This window comes from Oncorhynchus tshawytscha, linkage group LG29 (assembly GCF_018296145.1).
Source record: "Oncorhynchus tshawytscha isolate Ot180627B linkage group LG29, Otsh_v2.0, whole genome shotgun sequence".
In the NCBI taxonomy this organism is placed as follows: Eukaryota; Metazoa; Chordata; class Actinopteri; order Salmoniformes; family Salmonidae; genus Oncorhynchus; species Oncorhynchus tshawytscha.
In genome coordinates, this window is record NC_056457.1 from 21,515,846 (window position 1) to 21,542,313 (window position 26,468).

The 26,468-nt window shown below is 43.2% G+C and overlaps 2 protein-coding genes across 3 annotated transcripts in view; one reads left to right on the forward strand and one right to left on the reverse strand.

Moving 5' to 3' along the window:
• LOC112227750 (polypeptide N-acetylgalactosaminyltransferase 11) overlaps positions 1-6,325 on the forward strand; it is a 46,380-nt gene extending 40,055 nt beyond the window's left edge. For both annotated transcript variants that reach the window (XM_024392594.2, XM_024392595.2), the window contains exons 11-12: positions 3,110-3,247; positions 3,638-6,325. In XM_024392594.2, coding sequence (XP_024248362.1) covers positions 3,110-3,247; positions 3,638-3,769 — 270 coding nt within the window. In that variant the 3' untranslated portion in view covers positions 3,770-6,325. The remainder of the gene's footprint in view (positions 1-3,109; positions 3,248-3,637) is intronic.
• A 3,728-nt stretch (positions 6,326-10,053) lies between these two features.
• The window catches only part of LOC112233554 (histone-lysine N-methyltransferase 2C), a 232,636-nt gene continuing 216,221 nt past the window's right edge, over positions 10,054-26,468 (reverse strand). The window contains exons 49-59 of the mRNA XM_042308451.1: positions 25,486-25,735; positions 24,852-24,964; positions 23,630-23,728; positions 20,536-21,688; positions 20,237-20,373; positions 18,200-18,342; positions 17,397-17,577; positions 17,056-17,172; positions 12,046-12,119; positions 11,816-11,924; positions 10,054-11,617 (exon numbers count right to left, since the gene is read on the reverse strand). Coding sequence (XP_042164385.1) covers positions 11,525-11,617; positions 11,816-11,924; positions 12,046-12,119; positions 17,056-17,172; positions 17,397-17,577; positions 18,200-18,342; positions 20,237-20,373; positions 20,536-21,688; positions 23,630-23,728; positions 24,852-24,964; positions 25,486-25,735 — 2,469 coding nt within the window. The 3' untranslated portion in view covers positions 10,054-11,524. The remainder of the gene's footprint in view (positions 11,618-11,815; positions 11,925-12,045; positions 12,120-17,055; positions 17,173-17,396; positions 17,578-18,199; positions 18,343-20,236; positions 20,374-20,535; positions 21,689-23,629; positions 23,729-24,851; positions 24,965-25,485; positions 25,736-26,468) is intronic.

The window sequence follows — 26,468 nt, forward strand, 5'->3', positions numbered from 1 at the left end:
AATTGATTACAGCATTGCCCCAAAAATGGCGCAGGCGGGTGGCAGCGGGAGGAGGTAGGGAACTGGTCTGTCTGCCCAATATAAAGGATAAAAACTGGCGGAGGAATGAAAATAGCATAAATAGGAAAGTATACCAGTTTAATTTGAGGACCAGAATGTTGACAACTGTGCCATACAGATTGCAAAATAGTTCGGAAGAGATTTTTGATGTACCGATTCCATGGTAAAGGGTGTATGAGTTGATATATAAAACAACGCAAGACTTCCCTCATTTGGTACCTCTGCAGCATGACAATGCCACCAGCCATACTGCTCGTTCTGTGCGTGACTTCCTGCAAGACAGGGATGTCAGTGTTCTGCCATGGCCAGCGAAGAGCCCGGATCTCAATCCCATTGAGCACGTCTGGTACCTGTTGGATCGGAGGGTGAGGGCTAGGGCCATTCCCCCCAGAAATGTCCAGGAACTTGCAGGTGCCTTGGTGGAGGAGTGGGGTAACATCTCACAGCAAGAACTGGCAAATCTAGTGCAGTACTTAATGCAGCTGGTGGCCACAACAGATACGGACTTACTTTTGACCTCCCCCTTTTTTTCAGGGACACAGTCCATTTCTGTTATTCACTTGTCTGTGGAACTTGTTGAGTTTGTCTGTTGAATTATGTTCACACAAATATTTACACATGTTAAGTTTGCTGAAAATGAACAGTTGATAGTGAGATGACATTTATTTTTTTGCTGAGTTTATGTAGAAGCACTTTTGGCAGTGATAACAGCCAGAGTCTATCTGGGTAAACCTGCATTGTACAATATTTGCACATTCTATTTTAAATTCTTCAAGCTCTGTCAAGTTGATCATCGCTAGACAGCCATTTGCAGGTTTTCCCATAGATTTTCATACAGATCAGTCAACTGTAATTCAGCCACTCAGGAACAGCTCTTCTTGGTAGTCGGAAGTTTACATACACCTAAGCCAAATACATTTAAACTCAGTTTCTCACAATTCCTGACATTTAGTCCTAGTAAAGATTCCCTGTCTTAGGTCAGTTAGGATCACCACTTCATTTTAAGAATGTGAAATGTCTGAATAGTTGTGATTTCTTTCATCACATTCCCAGTGGGTCAGAAGTTTACATGCACTCAATTAGTATTTGGTAACTTTGCCTTTTAAATTGTTTAACTTGGGTCAAACCTTTCGGGTAGCCTTCCACAATAAGTTATGTGAATTTAGGACCATTCCTCCTAACAAAGCTGGTGTAACTGAGTCATGTTTGTAGGCCTCCTTGCTCGCACATGCTTTTTCAGTTCTGCCCATACATTTTCTATTGGATGAGGTCTGGTCTTTGTGATCGTCACGCCAATACCTTTACTTTGTTGTCCTTAAGCCATTTTGCCACAACTTTGGAAGTATGCTTGGGGTCATTGTCCATTTGCGACCAAGCTTTAACTTCCTGACTGATGTCTTGATGTTGCTTAAATTTTTCTTCTCATGATGCCATCTATTTTGTGAAGTGCACCAGTCTCTCCTGCAGCAAAGCACCACCACAACATGATGCTGCCACTCCCGTGCTTCACGGTTGGGATGGTGTTCTTCGGCTTGCAAGCCTCCCCCTTTTTTCTCCAAACATAACGATGGTCATTATGGCCAAACGGTTCTATTTTTGTTTCATCAGACCAGAGGAGATTTCTCCAAAAAGTATGATCTTTGTCCCCATGTGCTGTTGCAAAGCGTAGTCTGGCTTTTTGTTATGGCGGTTTTGGAGCAGTGCCGCCTTCCTTGCTGAGCGGCCTTTCAGGTTATGTCGATATAGGACTCGTTTTACTGTGGATGTAGATACTTTTGTATCTGTTTCCTCCAGCATCTTCACAATGTCCTTTGCTGTTGTTCTGGGATTGATTTGTACTTTTCGCACCGAAGTACATTCATCTCTAGGAGACAGAACGTGTCTCCTTCCTGAGCGGTATGACGGCTGTGTGGTCCCATGGTGTTTATACTTGCGTACTATTGTTTGTACAGTAGAATGTGGTACCTTCAGGCGTTTGGAAATTGCTCCCAAGGATGAACCAGACTTGTGGAGGTCTACCATTTTCTTTTTGAGGTGTTGGGTGATTTCTTTTCATTTTCCCATGATATCAAGCAAGAGGCACTGAGTTTGAAGGTAGGCCTTGAAATACATCCACAGGTACACCTCCAATCGACTCAAATGATGTCAATTAGCCTATCAGAAGCTTCTAAAGCCATGACATCATTTTCTGGAATTTTACAAGCTGTTTAAAGGCACAGTCAACTTAGTGTATGTGAACTTGTGACCCACTGGAATTGTTATAGTGATTTATAAGATAAATAATCTGTCTGTAAACAATTGTTGGAAAAACTACTTGTCATGCACAAAGTAATGTCCTAACCGACTTGCCAAAACTATAGTTTGTTAACAAGAAATTTGTGGAGTGGTTGAAAAACAAGTTTTAATGACTCCAACCTAAGTGTATGTAAACTTCTGACTTAAACACAAGGCCAAATCTACAGTTGAAGGTTATTGTCCTTCTGTGAAAGGTGAATTAATCTCCCAGTGTCTGGAAAGCAGACTGATCCAGGTTTTCCTCTAGGATTTTGCCTATGCTTGAAAATATGGAGTAGATTTTTTAAAATTTTAAATGTATAGGCGCCCTTCTTTGCGAGGCATTGGAAAACCTCCCTGGTCTTTGTGGTTGAAATTCACTGAGAGACTTTACAGATAATTGTATGGGTGGGGTACACAAATGAGGTAATCATTCAAAAATGATGTTCAACACTATTATTGCACACAAGTGAGTCCATGCAACTTGTTAATCAAATGTTTACTCCTGAACTTATTTAGGCTTGCCATGACAAAGGGGTTGAATAGTTTTGGTTAACATTTTGAAAAATATAATTCCACTTTGACATTATGGGTTAGTGTGTGTGTCACTGGCCTACACAATCTAAATTTGGGCTGTAACGCAACAAAATGTGGAAAGTCAAGGTGGGTGAATACTTTCTTTAGGCGCTGTATAGAATTTTAACTGTACACTATATAATCCATCGGCCTTTTTCTCACCTCACCCACTTTCTCTGTCCCTCCCTTCCTTCCTTAGGAGTGGGCCTATGATGAGGAGCACGAGTTGATCCTGACTGGCCTGCTGTGTCTGGACATGTCCGAAATCCGCTCGTCTGACCCGCCCCGTCTCATGAAGTGTCACGGCTCAGGAGGCTCCCAGCAGTGGACCCTGGGGGTGAGTTAACTAGACCCCCTCACTCAACCACACTGTTGCTGAATCAAATTGTCCCCATATCTGTATAGGCAGATAAGACTATAGTAATGACTGCTACCAATACTACAGCAGGACAATACTACAGTATATAGTAATGATTGCTACCAATACTACAGTATTACTGTGGTTTTTATATTGGCTGGTACCACGGGGCATCATGATGATGGCAAGAAGGGCATCTTCTACTCGACCACCGCCAGTTGGCTCTGGGCTACTGCACTAACCTTTTTATTAGCTACAGTAATGCTGTGTTGGAATCAGTAGAAAATGCTTATATAAAGTCTCCAATGGCTCTCCTCTCCCTGCATTCTCTATGTAACACATGGCCCGTCTTCCTCCAACCATCTCCAGAAGAGCAACCGGCTATATCAAGTCTCAGTGGGCCAATGCCTGGCCGTGGTCGACACAATCAGCCCCAGGGGATACGTTGCCATGGCGATCTGTGATGGCTCTCAGTCCCAGCAGTGGCAGTTGGAGGGCTGATGTTGATACCCCACGACTAGTAACGTTCCAGACATTGACTGCCCCCCTCTGGACGGAGGGGGGATACTGCACGCTGCTGCTGTGACAAGGAAAGAGGGATGGAACTAATTATACGGACTGTGTTCTTGAAGACTTGGAGAATGAATGCTGTTTGTCTTCAGAACTGGTTCCAGCCTCCCTGAAGTGCACAGAGTAAGTACACTGTAGTCTCAAACGCATCTGTATGACTTCCCCTCTTGGAAATTAGTACTCCATTTTTCCCTGAGAACAATTCCTTGTCCTATGTTTTAGAATGTCATGCAAGTGATTTAAAAAAAAAAAAAGTACAATCATGTTTAAATTAATTTTATCCAAATAATATTGCGTCCCCAAAAAGTGTTTACTAAGAACTGTGGACTACCAGTATTAGGACCCTGGTTTTAGAGTAATTTTATTCTGTACTTATTACAATCTGTTGTTAAAGTGGAATTGGCAGCGTTTTAACTACTTTTCAGATATGAAACAGACAATCATGACAAATTCCTTGACGTACAGTAAGCCATTGTTGGCAGAATAGCTGGATGTAATTCACCAATACCAGAAATATTGCAAATCACAGCTGGCCTGCTACACTATAGTTTGCTGCATCCACCCAATCAGGATGCACTCTTTTAGTTTCAATGACCCCATACAATCAACCTGGCAATGAATAAGTCAATCATACCATGGCTAATAGGCTAGCGTATCTATTTATTTAGCAAGCTAAAAACAGAGCCCAACATTGGGAAGATGTCATGCCATTGGAGGAGTGACCCATTGTTGCTATGTTTGCAGTTTTTGGGCTAAGTTGCACTGCGACTGCCATGGCTTTTCTTCTGAGACCTGCTGCTGACTCAGGCAGTGAGGCAGGCTGTTGCTGAGTGAGTGGTGGGGAGCACCAGAGGAGTGTGTGTGTTGAGAGCACTGAAGTTATTGGCTGAGTCACATGAGCAAGAGGAGAGCGAGCAGCATGTGCGCTCGTTGTGGCAACTTTTTACCAGTTGTAGGTAGGCTTGTCATTATGGAACACCTTTTTCCATAAAACATTAATGCGCTAGAACTGATGCAAATCAAGAAATAATGACACAAAGCACTGGAAAAAGACTGGGCGCATTATATATATTCGCTCCAAGGTGGTTTAAACTGCATTCCAATGTTGACTGCTTAAAGACAACGGTATCAAGCTCAGTTCTTGGGTATCCGGGGCTGCCCGGGTGGAAATTATGGAACTCCCTCACGTGGTTATTTTTATGGGGGAAAGTTCAATCAAATTGACAAGCATTATACATTTGCTTCTGTTGGAGTGCCTGGACACAGCCGTGGAATATTGGCCATATATCACAAACCCCAGAGGAGCCTTATTGCTATTATAAACTGGTTATCAACATAACGTTTATTTTTACTGTTATAATTATGTCAAACCCGTAGTATTCAATCTGATATACCATGGCTTTCAGCCAATCAGAATTCAGGGCTCAAACCACCCAGTTTATAATTACAATTAGAAACATGGTTTAAGCCGTGGTATATCAGACCATATACCACGGGTAAGACAAAACATTGGTGGGTATATAGCGGCTCCGCGTTGCGTCTTGCATAAGAACAGCCATTAGCCCTAGTATATTGGCCATATACCATACCCCCTTGTGCCTAATCCCAGCTGTCAAACGAGTTAAATTGATCAATTCTGGCAAGTTTAAGGGCAAATTCTTTTCTTGCCACATAAAATGTTTTTTCTAACATCATTAGAATTTACTATTATATTCCTTCCTAATTGGCTCAATAACAATATGGAAAAATGGTTAATTCCTTAGATATGGCAACTTCTCTCTTGCTGAAAAAAGGGTTTTGAGAGGTCATTGGGCTAGAATTTTTTTCGTGACCTTTTTCTTTGTGGCTAGGGATGCAGGTGTCATTTGGTAACCAAGCATGAAATGTGAATCGCTTCGAGTTAGCTTGGCTGAGCTTGAACGGCTCCAGTTAGCATATCTCTTGCGTTTGTAAATTCGCTCTGGCTATCTACTCTTGTCTGAGTGTGCCATAGCGCAGAACACTGAGGAATTTGAATGAGCAGTCAGTAAAAAAGTCAGCAACATGAAAACAGCATACAGCAATTTACTCTGCTAGGGCGAGTAAATTGTCAGAGTGGTGTCTGGAAGCTAGCCAACTTTAGCCAGTTAGCTTGGGTGCCGTTGTGAGGTCAGAAGCATCGGATCAACCCTACTCCTCGTCCGGAATGCCCAGATCTCACTCAAACACACCCCTTGTTAATGTGCATAACTGAGTGAGAGAGAGCCTACCTTTTCATTATTGTTTGATCAATAGGACTGTGAAGTTCCCAAATGTAACAGGACTCCCATGGTATTTTAGTGCCTTCGGAAAGTATTCAGACCCCCGACTTCTCCCACATTCTGTTACACTACAGCCTTAATCTAATCCTCAATCTACACACACTACCCCAAAGCGAAAACGAGTTGACATTTTTGCTAATTTATTAAAAACAACCTTACTTGCATAAGTATTCAGACCCTTCGCTATGAGACTCGAAATTGAGCTCAGGTGCATCCTGTTTCTACAACTTAATTGTGGTAAATTGATTGCACAGGCACACACCTGTCTATATAAGGTCCCACAGTTGACCGTGCATGTAGGAATAAAAACCAAGCCAATGAGGTCGAAGGAATTGTACGTAGAGCTCCAAGACAGGATTGTGTCAAGGCACAGTTCTGGGGAAGGGTACCCAAAAATGTCTGCAGCATTGAAGGTCCCCAAGAACACAGTGGCCTCCATTATTTTTTAAATGGAACAAGTTTGGAACCACCAAGACTCTGGCCGAGCGGCCAGCTCTAGGAAAACGGGGGAGGGCGGCCTTGGTTTGAGTAAAATTTTTACAGGGACTGCGCATTAATCAACGTTTCAGTAAAAGTGACGGTTTTAGCCAGCCGGCTAATTTTCAACCTCAGTCCCTGGGCAGGTTATTAAAAACAATTACAATACAGACAATCGATAAGCAGTGAGCACACGCAGAGCAACATAGGACAAGCAACCAAGAACCCGATGGTCACTTTGACAAGAGTTCCTCTGTGGAGATGGGAGAACCTTCCAGGAGGACAACCATCTCTGCAGCACTCTACTAATCAGGCCTTTATGGTAGTGACCAGACGGAAACCACTCCTCAGTAAAAGGCACACGACAGCCCTCTTGGAGTTTGCCAAAAGGCACCTAAAGAATCTCAGACCATGAGAAACAAGATTCTCTGGTCTGATGAAACCAAGATTGAACTCTTTGGCCTGAATGCCAAGCGTCACATCTGGAGGAAACCTGGCAGAATCATGCTGTGGGGATGTTTTTCAGCGGCAGGGACTGGGAGACTCAATGTCCTTGAGTGGCCCAGCCTTGAACCCAAACAAACATCTCTGGAGAGACCTGAAAATAGCTGTGCAGCAACACTCCCCATCCAACCTGACAGAGCTTGAGAGGATCTGCTGAGAAGAATGGGAGAAACTCCACAAATGCATGTATGCCAAGCTTGTAGCGTCATACCCAAGAAGACTCCGCTGTAATCGCTGCTTTAACAAAGTACTGAGTAAAGGGTCTGAATACTTAAATGTGAATTTTAGAATAAGGCTGTAACATGAAAAAGACAAGGGGTCTGAATACTTTCCAAAGGCACTGTACATATTTTCAGAAATGGATTCATGTGTATTTTATGGCTTTTGGCGAATGCATTCTAAAGTCTCACGCTGTTACTACTGCCTGTAAACACAGTCCAGTTCAAAGTGAATTATGCCAGGCCCATGTGGCAAACGGCTTAATTGCATATAAGCCTACGGCGCACCTGTCTGCGGAGACTCTGGTCCTGGACAAGACAGATTGTTTTATTTACTCTAGTGTCTAACTCTCTAAAAGCACCGCTGTTTCCCACTCTATATTGCTATAGAATTTTCACAAATGCCTTACTATACGTCATTCCCAAACTTTTATGAAAATGAAAAACAAAATCATCTTCCTGGGGGTGTATGCGAGCAGATTTCATGTTACAAAGCTGTCAGTTCCATTTGAATTACTATGACATACAGTATTTAATTTAATTTTGTAAAATTTTCTTTGGCAGAAACTATTGTACAAATATTTATCACTGGAATTTTGTTTTTAAGTTATGTATTTGTCATACTTCTTTGAAACTGTTGATAGGCTAGACCAGGGCTCTCCAACCCTGGTCCTGGATAGCTACCCTCCTGTAGGTGGTTTGCACCAACCCCAGTTTTAACTAACCCGATTCCGCTCTACAACCAGCTAATTATTAGAATCAGGTATGCAAGATTAGGGTTGGAGAGCCTTGGGCTACACTGCATTAGCTCTACTGACCAAGAGATCGACATTGTGTGCAGTGCCTTGCGAAAGTATTCGCCCCCCTTGAACTTTGCGACCTTTTGCCACATTTCAGGCTTCAAACATAAAGATATAAAACTGTATTTTTTTTGTGAAGAATCAACAACAAGTGGGACACAATCATGAAGTGGAACGACATTAATTGGATATTTCAAACTTTTTTAACAAATCAAAAACTGAAAAATTGGGCGTGCAAAATTATTCAGCCCCCTTAAGTTAATACTTTGTAGCGCCACCTTTTGCTGCGATTACAGCTGTAAGTCGCTTGGGGTATGTCTCTCTCTCGATGTGCAAAACTGATACTGAAATTCTTTCCCATTCCTCCTTGCAAAACAGCTTGAGCTCTGAGGTTGGATGGAGAGCATTTGTGAACAGCAGTTTTCAGTTCTTTCCACAGATTCTCGATTGGATTCAGGTCTGGACTTTGACTTGGCCATTCTAACACCTGGATATGTTTATTTTTGAACCATTCCATTGTAGATTTTGCTTTATGTTTTGGATCATTGTCTTGTTGGAAGACAAATCTCCATCCCAGTCTCAGGTCTTTTGCAGACTCCATCAGGTTTTCTTCCAGAATGGTCCTGTATTTGGCTCCATCCATCTTCCCATCAATTTAACCATCTTCCCTGTCCCTACTGAAGAAAAGCAGGCCCAAACCATGATGCTGCCATCACCATGTTTGACAGTGGGGATGGTGTGTTCAGGGTGATGAGCTGTGTTGCTTTTACGCCAAACATAACGTTTTGCATTGTTGCCAAAAAGTTCAATTTTGGTTTCATCTGACCAGAGCACCTTCTTCCACATGTTTGGTGTGTCTCCCAGGTGGCTTGTGGCAAACTTTAAACAACACTTTTTATGGATATCTTTAAGAAATGGCTTTCTTCTTGCCACTCTTCCATAAAGGCCAGATTTGTCAATATACAACTGATTGTTGTCCTATGGACAGAGTATCCCACCTCAGCTGTAGATCTCTGCAGTTCATCCAGAGTGATCATGGGCCTCTTGGCTGCATCTCTGATCAGTCTTCTCCTTGTATGAGCTGAAAGTTTAGAGGGACGGCCAGGTCTTGGTAGATTTGCAAGGGTCTGACACTCCTTCCATTTCAATATTATCGCTTGAACAGTGCTCCTTGGGATGTTTAAAGCTTGGGAAATCTTTTTGTATCCAAATCCGGCTTTAAAATTCTTCACAACAGTATCTCGGACCTGCCTGGTGTGTTCCTTGTTCTTCATGATGCTCTCTGCGCTTTTAACGGACCTCTGAGACTATCACAGTGCAGGTGCATTTATACGGAGACATGATTACACACCGGTGGATTGTATTTATCATCATTAGTCATTTAGGATCATTCAGAGATCCTCACTGAACTTCTGGAGAGAGTTTGCTGCACTGAAAGTAAAGGGGCTGAATAATTTTGCACACCCAATTTCAGTTTTGTTAAAATAGTTTGAAATATCCAATAAATGTCGTCCCACTTGTTGTTGATTCTTCACAAAAAAATACAGTTATATCTTTGTTTGAAGCCTGAAATGTGGCAAAAGGTCGCAAAGTTCAAGGGGGCCGAATACTTTCGCAAGGCACATCATGTTAAATAGGGTAAGTGGAAATGCAGGGATAGTCTTTAATTCCCCAGTCTCGGATCACACTAACCGTCTGTCCTGCACTGTTCTAGTGAGCTATGATTAGTTTTTTTTTTCTTATCTAAATGTATGCTGTTTAGTTGAGTAATTCTCTTGCAAATGAGACACCCAAATAAATGTTAATTGAAGTATGAACATGCCTTGTCTAATTTGCAATTGATTGACATTAAAGTTTGGTCCATTTCCTCCCACAGTAGAGAAGTGGCACAAAATTGAGATAAAGGAAATAGCCAATTTCAGATGTAAAATATTTTATTTTTTGTAAATGATCTGATTCCACAACCCATCACACTCTATATACTTTAAAAAGCCTTCCATTTTTTTTCTTACATTAGATACTACTATACAGGACAAAGAAAAGACACATACTGTTAAGAGGTCTGAATATTGTACGAGGGAAAATTATGTACAATTTGAAAACATACATGCCATGTACTGTTTATACTGACTTTTGTGCACACAAATAACTTCATTTCATACTGGTCAGAAAAATGCTAGTACCAGATTGACTTTTGTGACTGAGTCAATAAGTAAATCATACAATTTCTTTTCTCAACTAGCCAGCACGTTTCTTCTTCAAAAAATGTAAACAACACATTTTGTCAAAAGCATAATGGAGTCTCCTGCAAATGGTAAGTGAAAGACATTTTTTAAACATGTCTGTTAATTAACTGCATGAGGTAAATCAGACTACTGTGCATATGATACAGTTGAAGAAGCCAACCGATGGTGTGGGTGGTTTCCAACCTAAATTCAGTTCTCTAATTATACGTTCAAATCTGATTAACTAAGGGTTAGGATGTAACCGTCTCTGATTGGTGCTCTGTGCAATTCTTAGATTGCACATGTCAATGCAAATAAATTGTTGTAAAATTAAAGAAACAGAAAACATTCTTCAAGTGGTCATAATTTTAGACAACTACATTCTAAATAAAACATACTTTTACACAATATCCTTAAATACTTTTTTTGTTAAAAAAACAACAACTAAGGAATCATCCAAACAGCCATGAAGCTTAGGTAGCATTTGGCTGATTATTTACTTAATTTCGTCTTTCCTTTTTTACAGATATTTACACATTGTATATAGTAACACGTTCTGATTAGACTGGGCTGCAGTTTGCCGGTGACTTTCTCCTCATTTAAAAAAATAACTTCATTTGATAATAAATACGAAAAAAATCTCTTATTTTACATAAATCAAAAACAAACGGAATCAAGTATTTAACTAATTTTTTGTTTTTAGTGCAAGTTAATAATCCCTTAGCTTTGTCCCTAAGGAAGTCCTCTCTGTACATTCCTTGTTCAGTGGTGTCTACATTTCTGTAACTATATATGTATATATTTCTTAATCCGGAGGACCTGCCTCTCTAACTAAATAAGGCGGTGGCCAGCACAAAACTCTCCTGGTCAACTGGTGAATTCTACCCCAGCCCCAATCCCCTAACCAATTTCCCTCTCACACTTTTTAATATTAACAAAAATCAATTTCTACTCTTTTTTTGCTGTGTGAAAGACTCAGCTCACTGCCTTTTTATAAAAATAGTTTCTGCCTTTTTGATTTCTCTAACAGTTCTGCGGTCAGTCTTTTCCCCCCGATTATTATTTTTTAAAGTAACAGCGTATCAACCAACAAGCCTATAAGGAATGCACATGTGTGTGTAATTTTAAAGTGTCGTTGCCTGTCTTTTGCCGCAACTCTGTTCTAGTTCATCCATTTCCGACAGTTAACTGCACCACAGTGGCAAGGGATCTTATGCTGGTCGTCCTCCAGGTCAAATTTGTAGTCGTAACACAGCTAAGAGGGAGAGAGAGAAATCAGTTTAATCCAGCTCTATCGACATGCAAAACTTTGATAAAGATATCTATGCTTGATATGACGAGACCATTGTTATTCATGTGTCAGCTTAATGTTTGAGGTAGCTACAGTGCAATTCATTCCCAGTCTCTACTCCCAATATAAAGTAATATTGCTAATGAAAGGTACATATCTTACCTCCTCTCCTCTCTGGATATTACGGCAGGAGCTGATGACGATCTTAACACCTCTCTCCAAGCTCACAGCCTCAGTGATGCAGTTCGGGGCACAGGAGTGGTTGATATATCTGAGGATGATAAAGGGTAAACAACTTTTCTAAATGCTAGTGAAATGATAGCTTGACCTCAGCATCGAAATGTAACATAAGTGGGGGTCAAATTATGTATTCACAATGTAGAAACTCCTACCTTGCTGGTCCGCCTGTTATGGTGGCGTCGACGACATGCTCACTGTCCAGGCGGAACATGTAGACTCCACGGTTCTGCAGCACAGCAATAGAATCAAATATGTAAGATACAAAATTGCCATGCTTGTCTTGTAGATACAGTGCCTTTAGAAAGTATTCATCCCCCTCGACTTGTTACAGCCTGAATTCAAGATGGATTCAATTGACTCTCACCCATCTACACAACACCCCATAATGACAGTGAAACAATGTCCGCAGCATTGAAGGTCACCAAGAACACAGTGGCCTCCATCATTCTTACATGGAAGAAGTTTGGAACCACCAAGACTCTTCCTAGAGCTGGCCGCCTGGCCAAACTGAGCAATCGGGGGAGAAGGGCCTTGGTCAGGGTGTTGACCAAGAGCCCGATGGTCACTCTGACAGAGTTTCTCCTTCCAGAAGGACAGCACTCTACCAAATCGGGCATTTTTATGGTAGTGACCAGACAGAAGCCTCTCCCCAGTAAAAGGCACAAGACAGCCCGCTTGGAGCTTGCCAAAAGGCACATAATGGATTCAGACCATGAAACCAATATTGAACTCTTTGGCCTGAATGCCAAGTGTCATGTCTGGAGGAAACCTGACACCATCCCTATGGTGAAGCATGGTGGTGGCAGCATCATACTGTGGGGATGTTTTTCAGCTGCAGGGACTGGGAGACTAGTCAGGATCGAGCCGAAGCTGAACGGAGCAAAGTACAGAGAGATCCTTGATGAAAACCTGCTCCAGAGCACTCAGGACCTCAGACTGGTGACGGTTCACCTTCCAACAGGACAACGACCCTAAGCACACAGACAAGACAACGCAGGAGTGGCTTCGGGACAAGTGTCTGAGTGGCCCAGCCAGAGCCTGGACTGGGACTTGAACCCAATCTAACATCTCTAGAGACACCTGAACATAGCTGTGCAGCGACGCTCCCCATCCAATCTGACAGAGCTTGAGAGGATCTGCAGAGAAGAATAGGCGATACTCCCCAAATAAAGGTGTGCCAAGCTTTTAATCACTGCCAAAGGTGCTTCAACAAAGTAAAGAGTCTGAATACTTATGTAATTAAAACACTTTTAAAAAAAAAACACATTTCTAAACTTGTTTTTGCTTTGCCATTATGGGGTATTGAGTGTCGATTGAGGGAGAAAAAAAACTATAATCAATTTTAGAATTAGGCTAACGTAACTAAGTCAAGGGGTCTGAATGCACTAACTACAATGTTGTTGATCCATCCTCAGTGTTGTCATGCCGTTGGCCTGGGGGTAGGTTTATGACAGTCATAAATACCACTTCCCCCTCTCTCTACCCTAGCGATGTGAAATTTTAAAACCCCTTGGTTAACAGCGATTCTGGGGGAAATTAACTATATTCTGGTAATCCGACCAATTGAACATATGCGGTGGTACTTAATATGATGTCAGTTCGGTTGTCATCTGAGACATTCTCATCAATGATAAGATGACAAACTCTACAGTGGAAAGTATGCACATTGGATTCACATGGAATTCTTGTTCAATTTAAATGTTTGAAGAGATGAAATTTAATTTTAGCTTCCAAGATTTGGGTTTTCATAAGGTTAAGGCTCTGCTCTATCAGTGGCCTGCCCCTGTGAAGGGACATGGCTTATAAAACTTTTCAAACATGCCCTCCTCTCCCTTCCTATATAAAGCCTTGACGAAAATGTAACCTCCGGTTCCAAGTATGTGAGGTCTGCAGCCTCTGCGTTAAAAGGACTAACATGTCAACTATGGTAAGTTTGTGGTTGAAGATATCCCTCTAGTGGTGTGGGGGCGGTTATATCCTTCCTGTTTGGCCCTGTCCGGGGGTGTCCTCGGATGGGGCCACAGTGTCTCCTGACGCCTCCAGTATTTATGCTGCAGTAGTTTGTGTCGGGGGGCTAGGGTCAGTTTGTTATATCTGGAGTACTTCTCGTGTCCTGTGTGAATTTAAGTGTGCTCTCTAATTCTTTCTCTCTCTCGGAGGACCTGAGCCCTAGGACCATGCCTCAGGACTACCTGACATGATGACTCCTTGCTGTCCCCAGTCCACCTGGCCGTGCTGCTGCTCCAGTTTCAACTGCTCTGCCTTATTATTATTGGACCATGCTGGTCATTTATGAACATTTGAACATCTTGGCCATGTTCTGTTATAATCTCCACCCGGCACAGCTAGAAGAGTACTGGCCACCCCACATGCCTGGTTCCTCTCTAGGTTTCTTCCTAGGTTTTGGCCTTTCTAGGGAGTTTTTCCTAGCCACCGTGCTTCTACACCTGCACTGCTTGCTGTTTGGGGTTTTAGGCTGGGTTTCTATACAGCACTTTGAGATATCAGCTGATGTACGAAGGGCTATATAAATACATTTGATTTTGATTTGAACTACAGAACTAAGCCAACCTCAGCGTGAGCATTGGTTGCAAATGGTTTGAACTTTGAACTCTTATTCACTACAGAAGTGATACCTCCTAGCCGTTGAGTTAGCAACAGCAGCTGCAAACACAGGCTAGGAAAGAACAGACAGTGTATCCCGTCTATCACACAACAACGTTACTACAACGTATCCAATTGACCACCAGAGACATTCTTCAAAGGACAAAGGACTCTGTTTGGCAACACGGCCTTCCATCTACCACCAACCTACCGAAGCGCAGCTCAGAGTAAATATTTATTGCATTTTCCTTTTCCAAATGGGCGATAATTTAGAATGCATAAGATACTGTATTTACGATAGCACAGCTTCTCCCTTTGTCACTCAGTCTTCCCGCTCTTTCACTCAAACCCAGCCCCTTTTCTTTTGAGTAACCAGCTGTCATATCTGTTCTGCCCGCTAGGGACGTTTTTCTTTATGACGTCATTTGTAATCAAGGTAGGATTCATTCTTTGTATATGTAATTCTGTGTGATTAGTTAGGTATTTAGTAAATAAATAATTAAACTCAACTTGTTAGCCAGGGTTCGTGCAGATAACTAACAATTTACAACTTTCAGATGACTGAATTAAGGTGACGATTAATATTGACTGCTATTGAAGTAAAATATTACTAGGTCTTTAAGAGTTTATTCGGAAGATAACAGCTCTATAAATATTATTATGCCCCGACTCTCTAGTTTATTACATTTACATGATTATCTCAATCAGGTAATATTCATTACGGAGAAAGGATTGTATAGAATAGCATGTCATATCACTTAATCCGGCATAGCCAAAGACACGACAGTGTTCTCCTATCACAGACATTTAAACTCTTTTACTTCTTATGGCTTGGGGGCGCTATTTTCACATCCGGATGAAGTGTGCCCAAAGTAAACTTCCTGCTACTCAGGCCCAGAAGCTAAGATATGCATGATGTCTGTGAGTATAACAGAACTCATATGGCAGGTGAAAACCTAAGAAAAATCCAACCAGGAAGTGGGAGATCTGAGGTTTGTAGTTTTTCAAATGATTGCCTATCCAATATACAGTGTAAATTTGGTCCAATTGCACTTCCTAAGGCTTCCATTAGATGTTAAGTCTTTAGAACGTTGTTTCAGGCTTCTATTGTGAAGGGGGAGCGAATAAAAGCTGTTTGAATCAGGGGTCTAGCAGAAAGCCTTGAATTTAGTCACGCATGCGGCCGTGAGCACGAGCTCTATTCCTTTTCATTTCTAAAGACAAAGGAATTGTTCGGTTGAAACATTATTGTAGATTTATGATAAAAACATCCTAAAGATGGATTCTATAAATTGACATGTTTCTACGAACTGTAATAACTTTTTTGACTTTTCGTCTGGACTTAGTGCTCGCGCCTCGTGCATTTGGATTACTGGACTAAACGCGCGAACAAAAAGGAGGTATTTGGACAAATTATGGACTTTATTGTGGAACTGGGATTCCTGGGAGTGCATTCCGATGAAGATCAAAGGTAAGTGAATTTATAATGCTATTTCTGACTTTTGTTGACTGAGCGCTGTACTCAGATTATCGCATGGTGTGCTTTTGCGAAATGCAACCGCTGTGTCAGATTATCTTTAATTCTATGCATAACACTATCTTTCAATGTTTATGATGAGTATTGCTGTTGTTCTCTGCAAAATCACAGGATGTTTTGGAGGCAGAACATAACCTCAGATTTTTGGATATAAATATGAACTTTATCGAACAAAACAAACATGTATTGTGTAACATGAAGGTGATTAATTTTCTCTTTCTGCTTTTTCTGACTCCTCTGTCTGGAAAATGGCTGTTTTTTGTGACTCGGTGCTGACCTAACATAATCGCATGGTATGCTTTCGTCGTAAAGCCTTTTTGAAATCGGACACTGGTGGGATTAACAACAAGTTTATCTTTAAAATGGTGTATAATACTTTGTTTGAGGAATTTCAATTATGAGATTTCTGTTTTGAATTTGGCGCCCTGCACTTTCACTGGCTGTTGTCAAATCGATCCCGTTAACGGGATTTCAGCAATGAGAAGTTGCGTCTCCATTGGCCTCATGGTGAAATCCCTGAGGGGTCAACTGAGTTAAAGACACCTGTATCTTTGTAGTGACTGGGTGTATTGATACACCATTCAATGTCTGCTTTTGTAAATATTTTTTTATCTACCCATAGATGCCCTTTGCGAGGCATTGGAAAATCTCCCTGGTCTTTGGTTGAATATGTGTTTGAAATTCACAGCTCGACTGAGGGACAGTACAGAGATGAGGCAGTCACTCAAATCATGTTAAACACTTATTGCGTCCATGTAACTTATTGACTCAAAAACATTTCAGCTTTTCATTTGTAAACACTTCCACTGACATTTTGGGGTTTCTGTGTAGGCCAGTGACACAAACATTTTATTCCATTTTAAATTCAGGCTGTAATGGAAATACTTTTTAGACACCACTTCAAATTAGTGAACTCGGCCACACCCGTTGCTTAAAGGTGTATACAGTCGAGCACACAGCAGGATGGCCTTACACATGTAGTGTATCTAGTCTTGTGGTAAAAATAACTATCTAAACTCACCTGGGATTCATACATCTTCTCCATCCGGTTGGCGACCTCGTTGCGAATGAGGGTGCCGATGTACTCAATCACCATGGTGTGGGACTCAATGTCCCTGGTGGCGTACAGACCCAACCCCTGCCAGAGGTCAGACACAGTGCGGGTCAACACCAAACAACTTAACTCGACTTAGAACGCAAACAACCACTGAGTGCTGCCATATCAGTCATAACCCAAATCAATGTACATCAAAACAAAATAGCTTGACACATTTCTAATAAGTTAGAGAAGTATATTGAATCTGCATCAGTGATGTGTAGAGACCGCATGTAGCCCTAGCACAGAGTGGCAAAGGTGCCTACCTGAATGCGGGAGCGCGCCAGGTACACATTGCTCTTCCACTCTGCCTTCATGCGTCGGTACTGGAAGGGGACGGATGCAAACTGCTTGGGGGTCACCTCTTCTGGTGCTTCCACCACACCCACACTGCCAACCATCTGCATGGACTTAGAGGAGCTGCCGGTGCTGGACAAAGTGTGAGATCTACAAAAAGAGGAGAAACCAAAACAGGAAGTTATAATTACAGTACTACTTTTGTAGAGTTGGACTGTGTATGGAGGCTTCCTGAACCCAGATTATGCCCACTCCTAACTGGCATTGTTAATGGAGACAGTCCATTTAAAGGTATAGGATAAGGCTTAATTTGGGCCTCCGGGAAAGCGGCCGTAAGAGTTAGTTATTGGGTGGAGAGGCAGCTATTGTGTGGCTAAGAGCAGAACCCTTTCTAGCAGGGATACCAACATCTAGCTTTATAAGAAAGTAGAATAACAAAACAGAATTATGGGTTAATATAGCACTAAAACAGTGACACGTACAAGATTGAGTGAAAATGGACGTCACAATGAAGGATGACGACTTCACAAGAAAAGAATGATGGAGGAAAGCGGTTGTTTTTGTTACATTGATTTAAATCAAAGGAACCTCATGACTCTTTTCCTACAACTAGGAATCTGTGAAGTGACGTTAAAAAAAACATGCATAAAGAGGATACTGAAGAAGAGAGAACGCCTCGTTGTGGATGGAACAAAGACAACGTTTTCCAGAGATTAAAACAGTGGCCGAAACAAACATGGAAGGAACTTAAGTGTAAAATCATACAGAATACCTTAACACCAACCTCTTGACATGTGTGCAGGTCTTGGGTTCAGAGCGGGCACTGCCAGTTGGGTTGATGGCCAAGGGGAGATCCATCAGAGGGTTCCGTCCAAAACGGAAAGTGTAACTTTCACAGGCCTCCACTCCAGGGAGCTGGGAGATGCAGGTGCGCACACAGAGATAATAAAAAATATATATTTTGTAACATTTAAGTGGTTTGAGGGTTTATAATGACCAAAAGTTTTAAACTTAATTTAAACACTCAATAGTACATTCCAGGTTTCCATTATGATGCGTAAGTGGATATATTGAACTGTTTTTCCTACAGGTAATTTTTTAAAGAAATGTCTTACACCACTTAACCTTCGATTGAAAAAGTGTTTTCATATTCATAACTGAAAAGCCAGATTCTAAAATAGTGTCTGGTGGAGGACCTCCTGTGCCTGTGAAAAGCCTTTTCCGTCAAAGCACTTAATGGAGTTGAAGCTATTTTTATTGGTGCTTTTAACGAAAATGTTTCTATTTGCCCAAACCAATGGCAGAGGAGAAGAAAATTCAAAAGTCAAACCCAAACTGGGTTAGCTACAGTGCATTCGGAAATTATTCAGACCTGTTCCCTTTTTCCAAATTGTTACATTACAGCCTTAATGGATTAAATAAATGTTTTCCCTCAATCTACACACAATACTCCATAAAGACCAATCTCGAAAACAGGTTTTTAGAAATGTTTGCAAATGGCTAAAAAATATGAAACACCTTATTTACATAAGTATTCAGACCCTTTGCTATGAGACTCGAAATTGAGCTCAGGTGCATCCTGTTTCCATTGATCATCCTTGATGTTTCTACAACTTAATTGTGATGAAATCAATTGATTGGACATGATTTGGAAAGGCACACACCTGTCTATATAAGGTCCCACAGTTGACAGTGCATGTCAGAGCAAAAACCAAGCCATGAGGTCGAAGGAATTGTCCATAGAGCGCCGAGACAGGATTGTGTCGAGGCACGTATCTGGGTAATGGTACCAAAACATTTCTGCAGCATTGAAGGTCCAAGAACACAGTGGTCTCCATCATTCTTAACTGGAAGAAGTTTGGAACCACAAACTTTTCTTAGAGCTGGCCGCCCAGCCAAACTGAGCAATCGAGGGAGAAAGCCCTTGGTCAGGGGGTGACCAAGAACCGGATGGTCGCTCCATAGTTCCTCTGTGGAGATGGTTGTCCTTCTGGAAGGTTCTCCCATCTCTGCACGACTCCACCAATCAGGCTTTTATGGTAGTGGCCAGACAGAAGCCACTCCTCAGTAAAAGGTACATGACAGCCCGGTTGGAGCTTGCCAAAAGGCACCTAAAGGACTCTCAGACCATGAGAAACAAGATTCTCTGGTCTGATGAAACCAAGATTGAACTCTCTAGCCCGAATGCCAAGTATCCTGTCTGGAGGAAACCTGGCACCATCCCTACTGTGAAGCATGGTGGTGGTAGCATCATGCTTTGGGGATGTTTTTCAGTGGCAGGGACTCGGCGACTAGTCAGGATCGAGGGAAATATTAACGGAGCAAAGTGCAGAGATTCTTGAAGAAAATCTGCTCACCTTCCAACAGGACAACGACCCTAAGCACACAGCAGTGGTTTCGGGACAAGTCTCTGAATGTCCTTGAGTGGCCCGACCAGAACCCCGACTTGAACCCGATCGAACATGTCTGGAGAGACCTGAAAATAGCTGTGCAGCGACGCTCCCCATCCTGTTTGAGAGGATCTGCAGAGAAGAATGGGAGAAACTCCCAAAATACAGGTGTGCCAAGCTTGTAGCGTCATACCCAAGAAGACTCGAGGCTAATCACTGCCAAAAGTGCTTCAAAGGGTCTGATATTTTTATTTTTTTATTATGGGGTATCGTGTTTAGATTTTCAGGGGGGGAAAAATGATTGAATCAATTTGTGAATAAGTCTAACGTAACAAAATGTGTAAAGTCAAGGGGATTGAATACTTCCCGAATGCACCGACCTAAAACGTTCTACTCTCTCTTGCCATCTCTGCTCTTACCGATTCCACGATCCTGGTGACGGCAGTGACAGTGAATCCAAACAGGTCCTCTCCCTTCAGGTAGACAGGGAACAGTTTCAGAGTTCCAGACTCGTTACGCCGCTCAGCCACAGGATCCAGAATCTTGTCCCAGACAGCTACAACACAACAAACGGGATATTTAGGGGTGAGGTCAATAAGGTCATGTTCATAAGGCACTGACTAGCTGGACATTAAAACTGACAGAGGGACTACATGGACATTTTCTGTTGCTACCCCCTCCCCGCCGGGCTATTTCAAACCCCACCACACCCCCTTACCTTTGGGTGAGGCGCCGGTGAGCACCAGGTCATCGTAGCCCTGTTCCATCACCCGCACCACAAACTCTGGCCGGCCCTCGTTCTCCTCCACCAAGCACAGGTAGCGGCAGCGGCGGTTGCCGTGACGAGTGCTCCAGTAGATGCGGCTGGCCCGGTAGCCCACGGGGAAGATGGCGTTGGCCGAGTGGAAGGCGGCCATCTGCTGGGGAAGCAGCTGACCCACAGTGTGGAACACCAGGCTGCCCACACGGAACGTGTGCCGGTGCTCGCCACGCTGCATGATGCTGGCCATCTGCCGCGCCTCATCACGCTGCACGTAGACACGGCGGAACACTGCGAAGCAGCGCAGCTCGTGGTTAGTGGCGGGTGCCACGGCCCTGTCGCTGCCGATGCCCCGGGGCCGGTGCAGGTGGCACAGCATGGTCTTGTCCTTGAAGAAGGTGCACTGGGCCTTGAGGGCGCATGTGAAGTGGTAGGCATTGGTGCAGCGCAACCGGTGGCAGCGGCTGGTGGCGCCCGTCTGCTGGCAGTAGGCGCAGCGCACCGCCATGCCCCGCCGTAACGCCAGCTCCACGTTGATAAGGGCGCCTGCCTGCGTCTCATATACCTCCGATGACCACAGTGCGCAGTTAAGGTGCACCCACAAGTCTAGGTCCAGGTTGAGGAGCCGGGCGGGCCCGTCCGTCACACCGTCGCCCTCCTCGTGGCAGAAGCAGCAACGTCGAAGGTCGCGGGGAAGGGGATCAGGACGCAGAGAGGCGCCCAGCTTCCTCAGCAGCTTGTCCATCTCGTCCTCACCGGGCAGAGAGGAAAGCAGGGTTCTCCTAGTGGGAACCACAATGTGTACGCTCCACTTGCGCCAACGCAGGCCCTTCCAGCGCTTGTGGTGGTGCGGCGACATATCACCTCCCCCGCTGGCTGAGCGGACCGCCCTGGGCCTTTGCTTGAACTTGACCGTCACCTTGAGAGTGTCCGGCTTGGGTTTCTCAGAGGGGAAGGAGATGGGATGGGGACTGGAGGGGGGCGACTGTTTGGGCTGCAGCTGGGCCAGGCAGTGGACGTCCAGTGTGGACATGTTGTTACTATACTGGTGGAGCACCTTGGACGGGCTCTCTTTGACCGACGACTCAGGCAAGAGAGGAGACATGTTTGGCTGCGAAAGAGAGTTTACTCATTAGGAATCCAATGCAAATTCCTCTCAGCAATGGCATCTTTGGTCATTGTTAGACCATGTTAAAATATTTTGACTGCGCTTAAATGAACACATAAATCCACACAATCCAACCCATTATAAGAATACCAACTTTCATACACATTTTGACAGCTGGAATATTTTTTAGGGACACACTTCTCTATTGCTTTGTACGTATCAATATGTGAGGCTCTGTGGGAGGCTGCTCTCTGATTACATGTACCATCTCCGGTCGTTGAGCAAGGTACTTAACCCCCCTACAGTTAGGCAACTGTATCAAACACGTAGTCAACCCTCAGTCTGGAGAGTTACTGCGTGTGTAGGCTTTTGATAAAGCCCTGCTCAAACACATCAGAACCCGTTTATCAAGGTCCGGTTGAGCAGGTCATTTCTAAAATGTGTTTTGTTGGAGGGGAATAAAAGCCTGCACACCCATTAGGCTCTTCTGGAGAATGGTTAACCACCCTTGATGTATAACATTTCACGGCTTTTGAAATAATTTGCTCATTCAATATATCAAAGATCAAATGGCTATGGTAGGCCATTTTCTAAAATAAATGCTTCTAGTTTAGTCATATTCATCTTAGAATTGTTTACTTTGCAGGCTGACTAACTAATCTATCGAATTGCAATGTCCCATACATCCAAATCAACAGTGAAGTGAATCATTCTTTCTAAAATAATCTTAAATTAAACATGAAACATTATGGCCTTATTTGCAAGTGTCGGTGGGACATGACGAAAACATTATATGCTAATAATAGCTAAACATTTAGACTTATGGGTTAAGCCGGGGAGCTAAGCTATATGTAATTGTTTTAGGAAGGTTCATTTTGCGACCCCTTGAAGTTAAAAAAATAATATATGATAAAATAAATGTTGGCCTTACTGCTATTAACCCATACAAACGAATGGAACAACAGATAGTCTGAAAGAAATTGGTTCTGAACTGTCTGTCTTACATATCTGAGACTTCAGTCAACAAATATTTTTTTATTATGCTAATTCGATTTTTGCGGGGGGGCGCGGGCTTCGACAATATATGTTTTGAATTGGCTACCTAGTTTAGAGGCTAGGCCTACATGCTGTTGCAGTGCCAACTGTTTTGCTCTACTTGAGCAACGGCCCACTCGTCTTGCACAAATGCAGGTGATGCTCACAAACACAGACGCACTGAAGTGCCATTCTGAACCTGTCGATTTTTATTCCTTTGATAAAATGTGCCAGAATGGGGCCTCCCGGGTGGCGCAGTCGTCTAGGGCACTGCATCGCAGTGCTAGCTGTGCCACCGGGGGCTCTGTCGCAGCCGTCCGCGACCGGGAGGTCCGTGGGGCAACGCACAATTGGACTAGCGTAATCCGGGTTAGGGAGGGTTTGGCCGGTAGGGATATCCTTGTCTCATCGCGCACTAGTGACTCCTGTGGCGGGTCGGGTGCAGTGCACGCTAACCAGGTCGCCAGGTACACGGTGTTTCCTCCGACACATCGGTGCAGCTGGCTTCCGGGTTGGATGCGTGCTGTGTTATAAGAAGCAGTGCGGCTTGGTTGGGTTGTGTTTCGGAGGACGCATGGCTTTCGACCTTCGTCTCTCCCAAGCTCGTACAGGAGTTGTAGCGATGAGACAAAATAGTAATAATTGGATACCACGAAATTGGGAAGAAAAGGGGGTAATTTTTTATTTTTTTTAATGTGCCAGAATAAATTACATTAACGAGTTCCCCCCAAAATATGAAGATTTTTTTTCCTTTTCCAGATCTGGAAAATGCCATTAAAAAATTGCATTTTTCTTTTTCAGGTTTTTCTTGACAGTACAAATTTTCTCCATACCATACTGGTATCAGTGAGGTTCTCTCAAAAAGCTAAGAGAGCAAAAGATAAGTGTTGAGTACAGTTAGATACACACCTTACTGTCCATGGCTTTGGATTGTGTGGCAGTGGCGTGGAGGACGAAACAGTTATGGCTACAGAAGACCATGCTGCTCCCCACATGGTTCGGTCTCTCCTATGGAAAACAGATACAAGTCAGCACCATGGACATTAGGCACAAAAAGGAAAAACAAGTCTCAGTGAAATGGGCAGGTATTAACAACCTGTGCAATTAGAAACACTAATTTTTGTTTTCCGTTGCAAAACGTTTTGCCTTAATGAACATGGCCCAGGTCACAGACAAGGCCACTCTGCCTGAACATGCATGACACACACAGTCCGGCACTGTCCAGAAACAACTACCTAATATGCACTCCTGAAAGTGATCCTCAAGACATCCTACATATGGGAACCTATTGATCAAAAAGCCTGCTGTGCCACAGCCATTGTGTTGACGCCATAAAGAGTCAGGACATTTGCATAGTGTGTGTGGGCTGGCAGGAAGAGGAGAAAGACATCAAAGGTAACTCCTGATTTAAACAGCCTTGCATTTACATGCTCATCTCGGGCCATCTCGACTCCTCCCGTGGTAAATAAGGAAGTGTGTCGTGGCAGTGGTCCCTCAGGGGTTAGGCAGTTAACCTGGTAATTGTTCTGGGACAGATCGTTACTTCCCCAAAGGGAACGGGGATTAGCATAATAAGGCAACCGTTTTCTACGTACCCCCCAAGGGAGGACTTAAGGCAGGTCGCATGCTTTGAAGTCCTCAAAGTATACTTTAACCTCAAGCTCTTGAGCTCTTTATATGGATGGTAAATGATGACATGAATTTTAATAACACACAAAAAAACCTGTCAATCCCAAAGAGGGGTTGATAAATTCATAAAAGCAGGCCTTAGCTTTAATTTTTTGGCTCAGATAAATCTCATTCCTCAGCAACCAAACTGATACTGAATGAATGACTTTCAGGCTTATACAATTCAAATTACTAAACGTGTTCATATTAATTAACAATACTTTTGGGGCTCCCGAATGTGGCAGCAGTCTAAGGCACTGCATCTCAGTGCGAGAGGCGTCACTACAGACCTTGGTTCGAATCCAGGCTGCATCACAACCGGCCATGATGGGGAGTCCCATAGGGCGGCCCAGCGTCGTTAGGGCTTGGCCGCCATTGTAAATAAGAATTTTTTTCTTAACTGACTTGCCTAGTAAAATAAAAATATTTGCTTCAGTCAAGCAACAACTGATCTGGGGCTTACCCGTTTGCTGCAGGGTAGGTCTTTGGTGGACTTGCGGACTCCGTTTCCCAGAACCAGCACCTTGCAGTTCCAGCACCACCTGGGTTTAGGTCCGTCTCCCCTGGCAGACAGACCTAAAACACGAACAACTCAATCAAACTGACCAACATTGCAGAACACTTAAATGTATTAACCAACAAAACATGCAATTTCAACCTCAATTTGTCAATCAAAACACCTGGGTGAAAGACAGGTGAACAAGAACAAAACAGACCGCTAGTACGATTGCATTTGGGTAATTTCACATGGCTTCTTCAAAATCAATTAAGACAACCATATTATACTTTGAAAGTCTGGAACCGAAGACCTAACAGGTTCATCATCCCCAACCATTAGGGGATTTCATTAAACTTAATCTCAGACATGATCAATAAAAGGCTGCACACAGACTAGTGTTCCATGTCTAGCTCTTTGTTCAAATGTTTTCTAAAGAGACAACTGTTTGTATGGAAAGTAATAGGAAAATCAGTAAAAGAATGTGCTTAAACTTAAAAGGTATGGTTCCACCACAATTTAACTAGCTCTGTGGGCCAGAAACACCTATTTCTCCCATCACTATCAGTAGTTTAAAGTTGCATTGCTGGTGTGTACTGACCAGCGCTGGTAGGTGGCTGCTGGCTAATTCCGGGATGAGTGGGCGGTCCGGGGGGTCTCAGGAACCTCATGGCGGGGGGCTGCTGGGGGAACATGGCCGCGTGGTGGGGGTCCACACCCTGGGTCTGAGGCACCTTGACTCCAGCCAGCAGGGCCAGGGAGCTACGCTCGGGGCCGCGGCTCACCTCGTAGCTAACGGGGATGTTCACACACAGCAGGTCGGCTACCGCAGCCACCATGCCAGGGATGTTCTAGAGGTCCGGAAAGGGTCAGTGGGGTCAAATAAGTTCATAGCCAGTGGTGGTCAATACAAACAGCCTTATACGAGACAACCCATTTTGTCTATCTTGCATATGGTCTGGCCTGGTTACCCAGTAGTTATTTAAATGTACAGTTGAAGTCGGAAGTTTACATACACCTTAGCCAAATACATTTCAATTCAATATTTAACAAATCCTGACATTTAATCCTAGTAAAAATTCCCAATCTTAGGTCAGTTAGGATCACCACTTTATTTTAAGAATAATAGTAGAGTATTTATTTCAGCTTTTATTTATTTTATCACATTGGTGGGTCAGTGGGTCAGAAATTTACATACACTCAATTAGTATTTTGTAGCATTGTGTTTAAATTATTTAACTTAGTTCAAACATTTCCGGTAGTCTTCCACAAGCTTCCCACAATAACTTGGGCGAATTTTGGCCCATTCCTCCTGACAGAGCTGGTGTAAATGAGTCAGGTTTGTAGGCCTCCTTGCTCACACACACTTTCAGTTCTGCCCACACATTTTCTATGGGATTGAGGTCAGGGCTTTGTGATGGCCACTCCAATACCGTGACTTTGTTGTCCTTAAGCCATTTTGCCACAACTTTGGAATTATGCTTGGGGTCATTGTCCATTTGGAAGACCCATTTGCGACCAAGCTTCAACTTCCTGACAGATGTCTTGAGATGTTACTTCCATATATCCACAATTTTCCTCTCT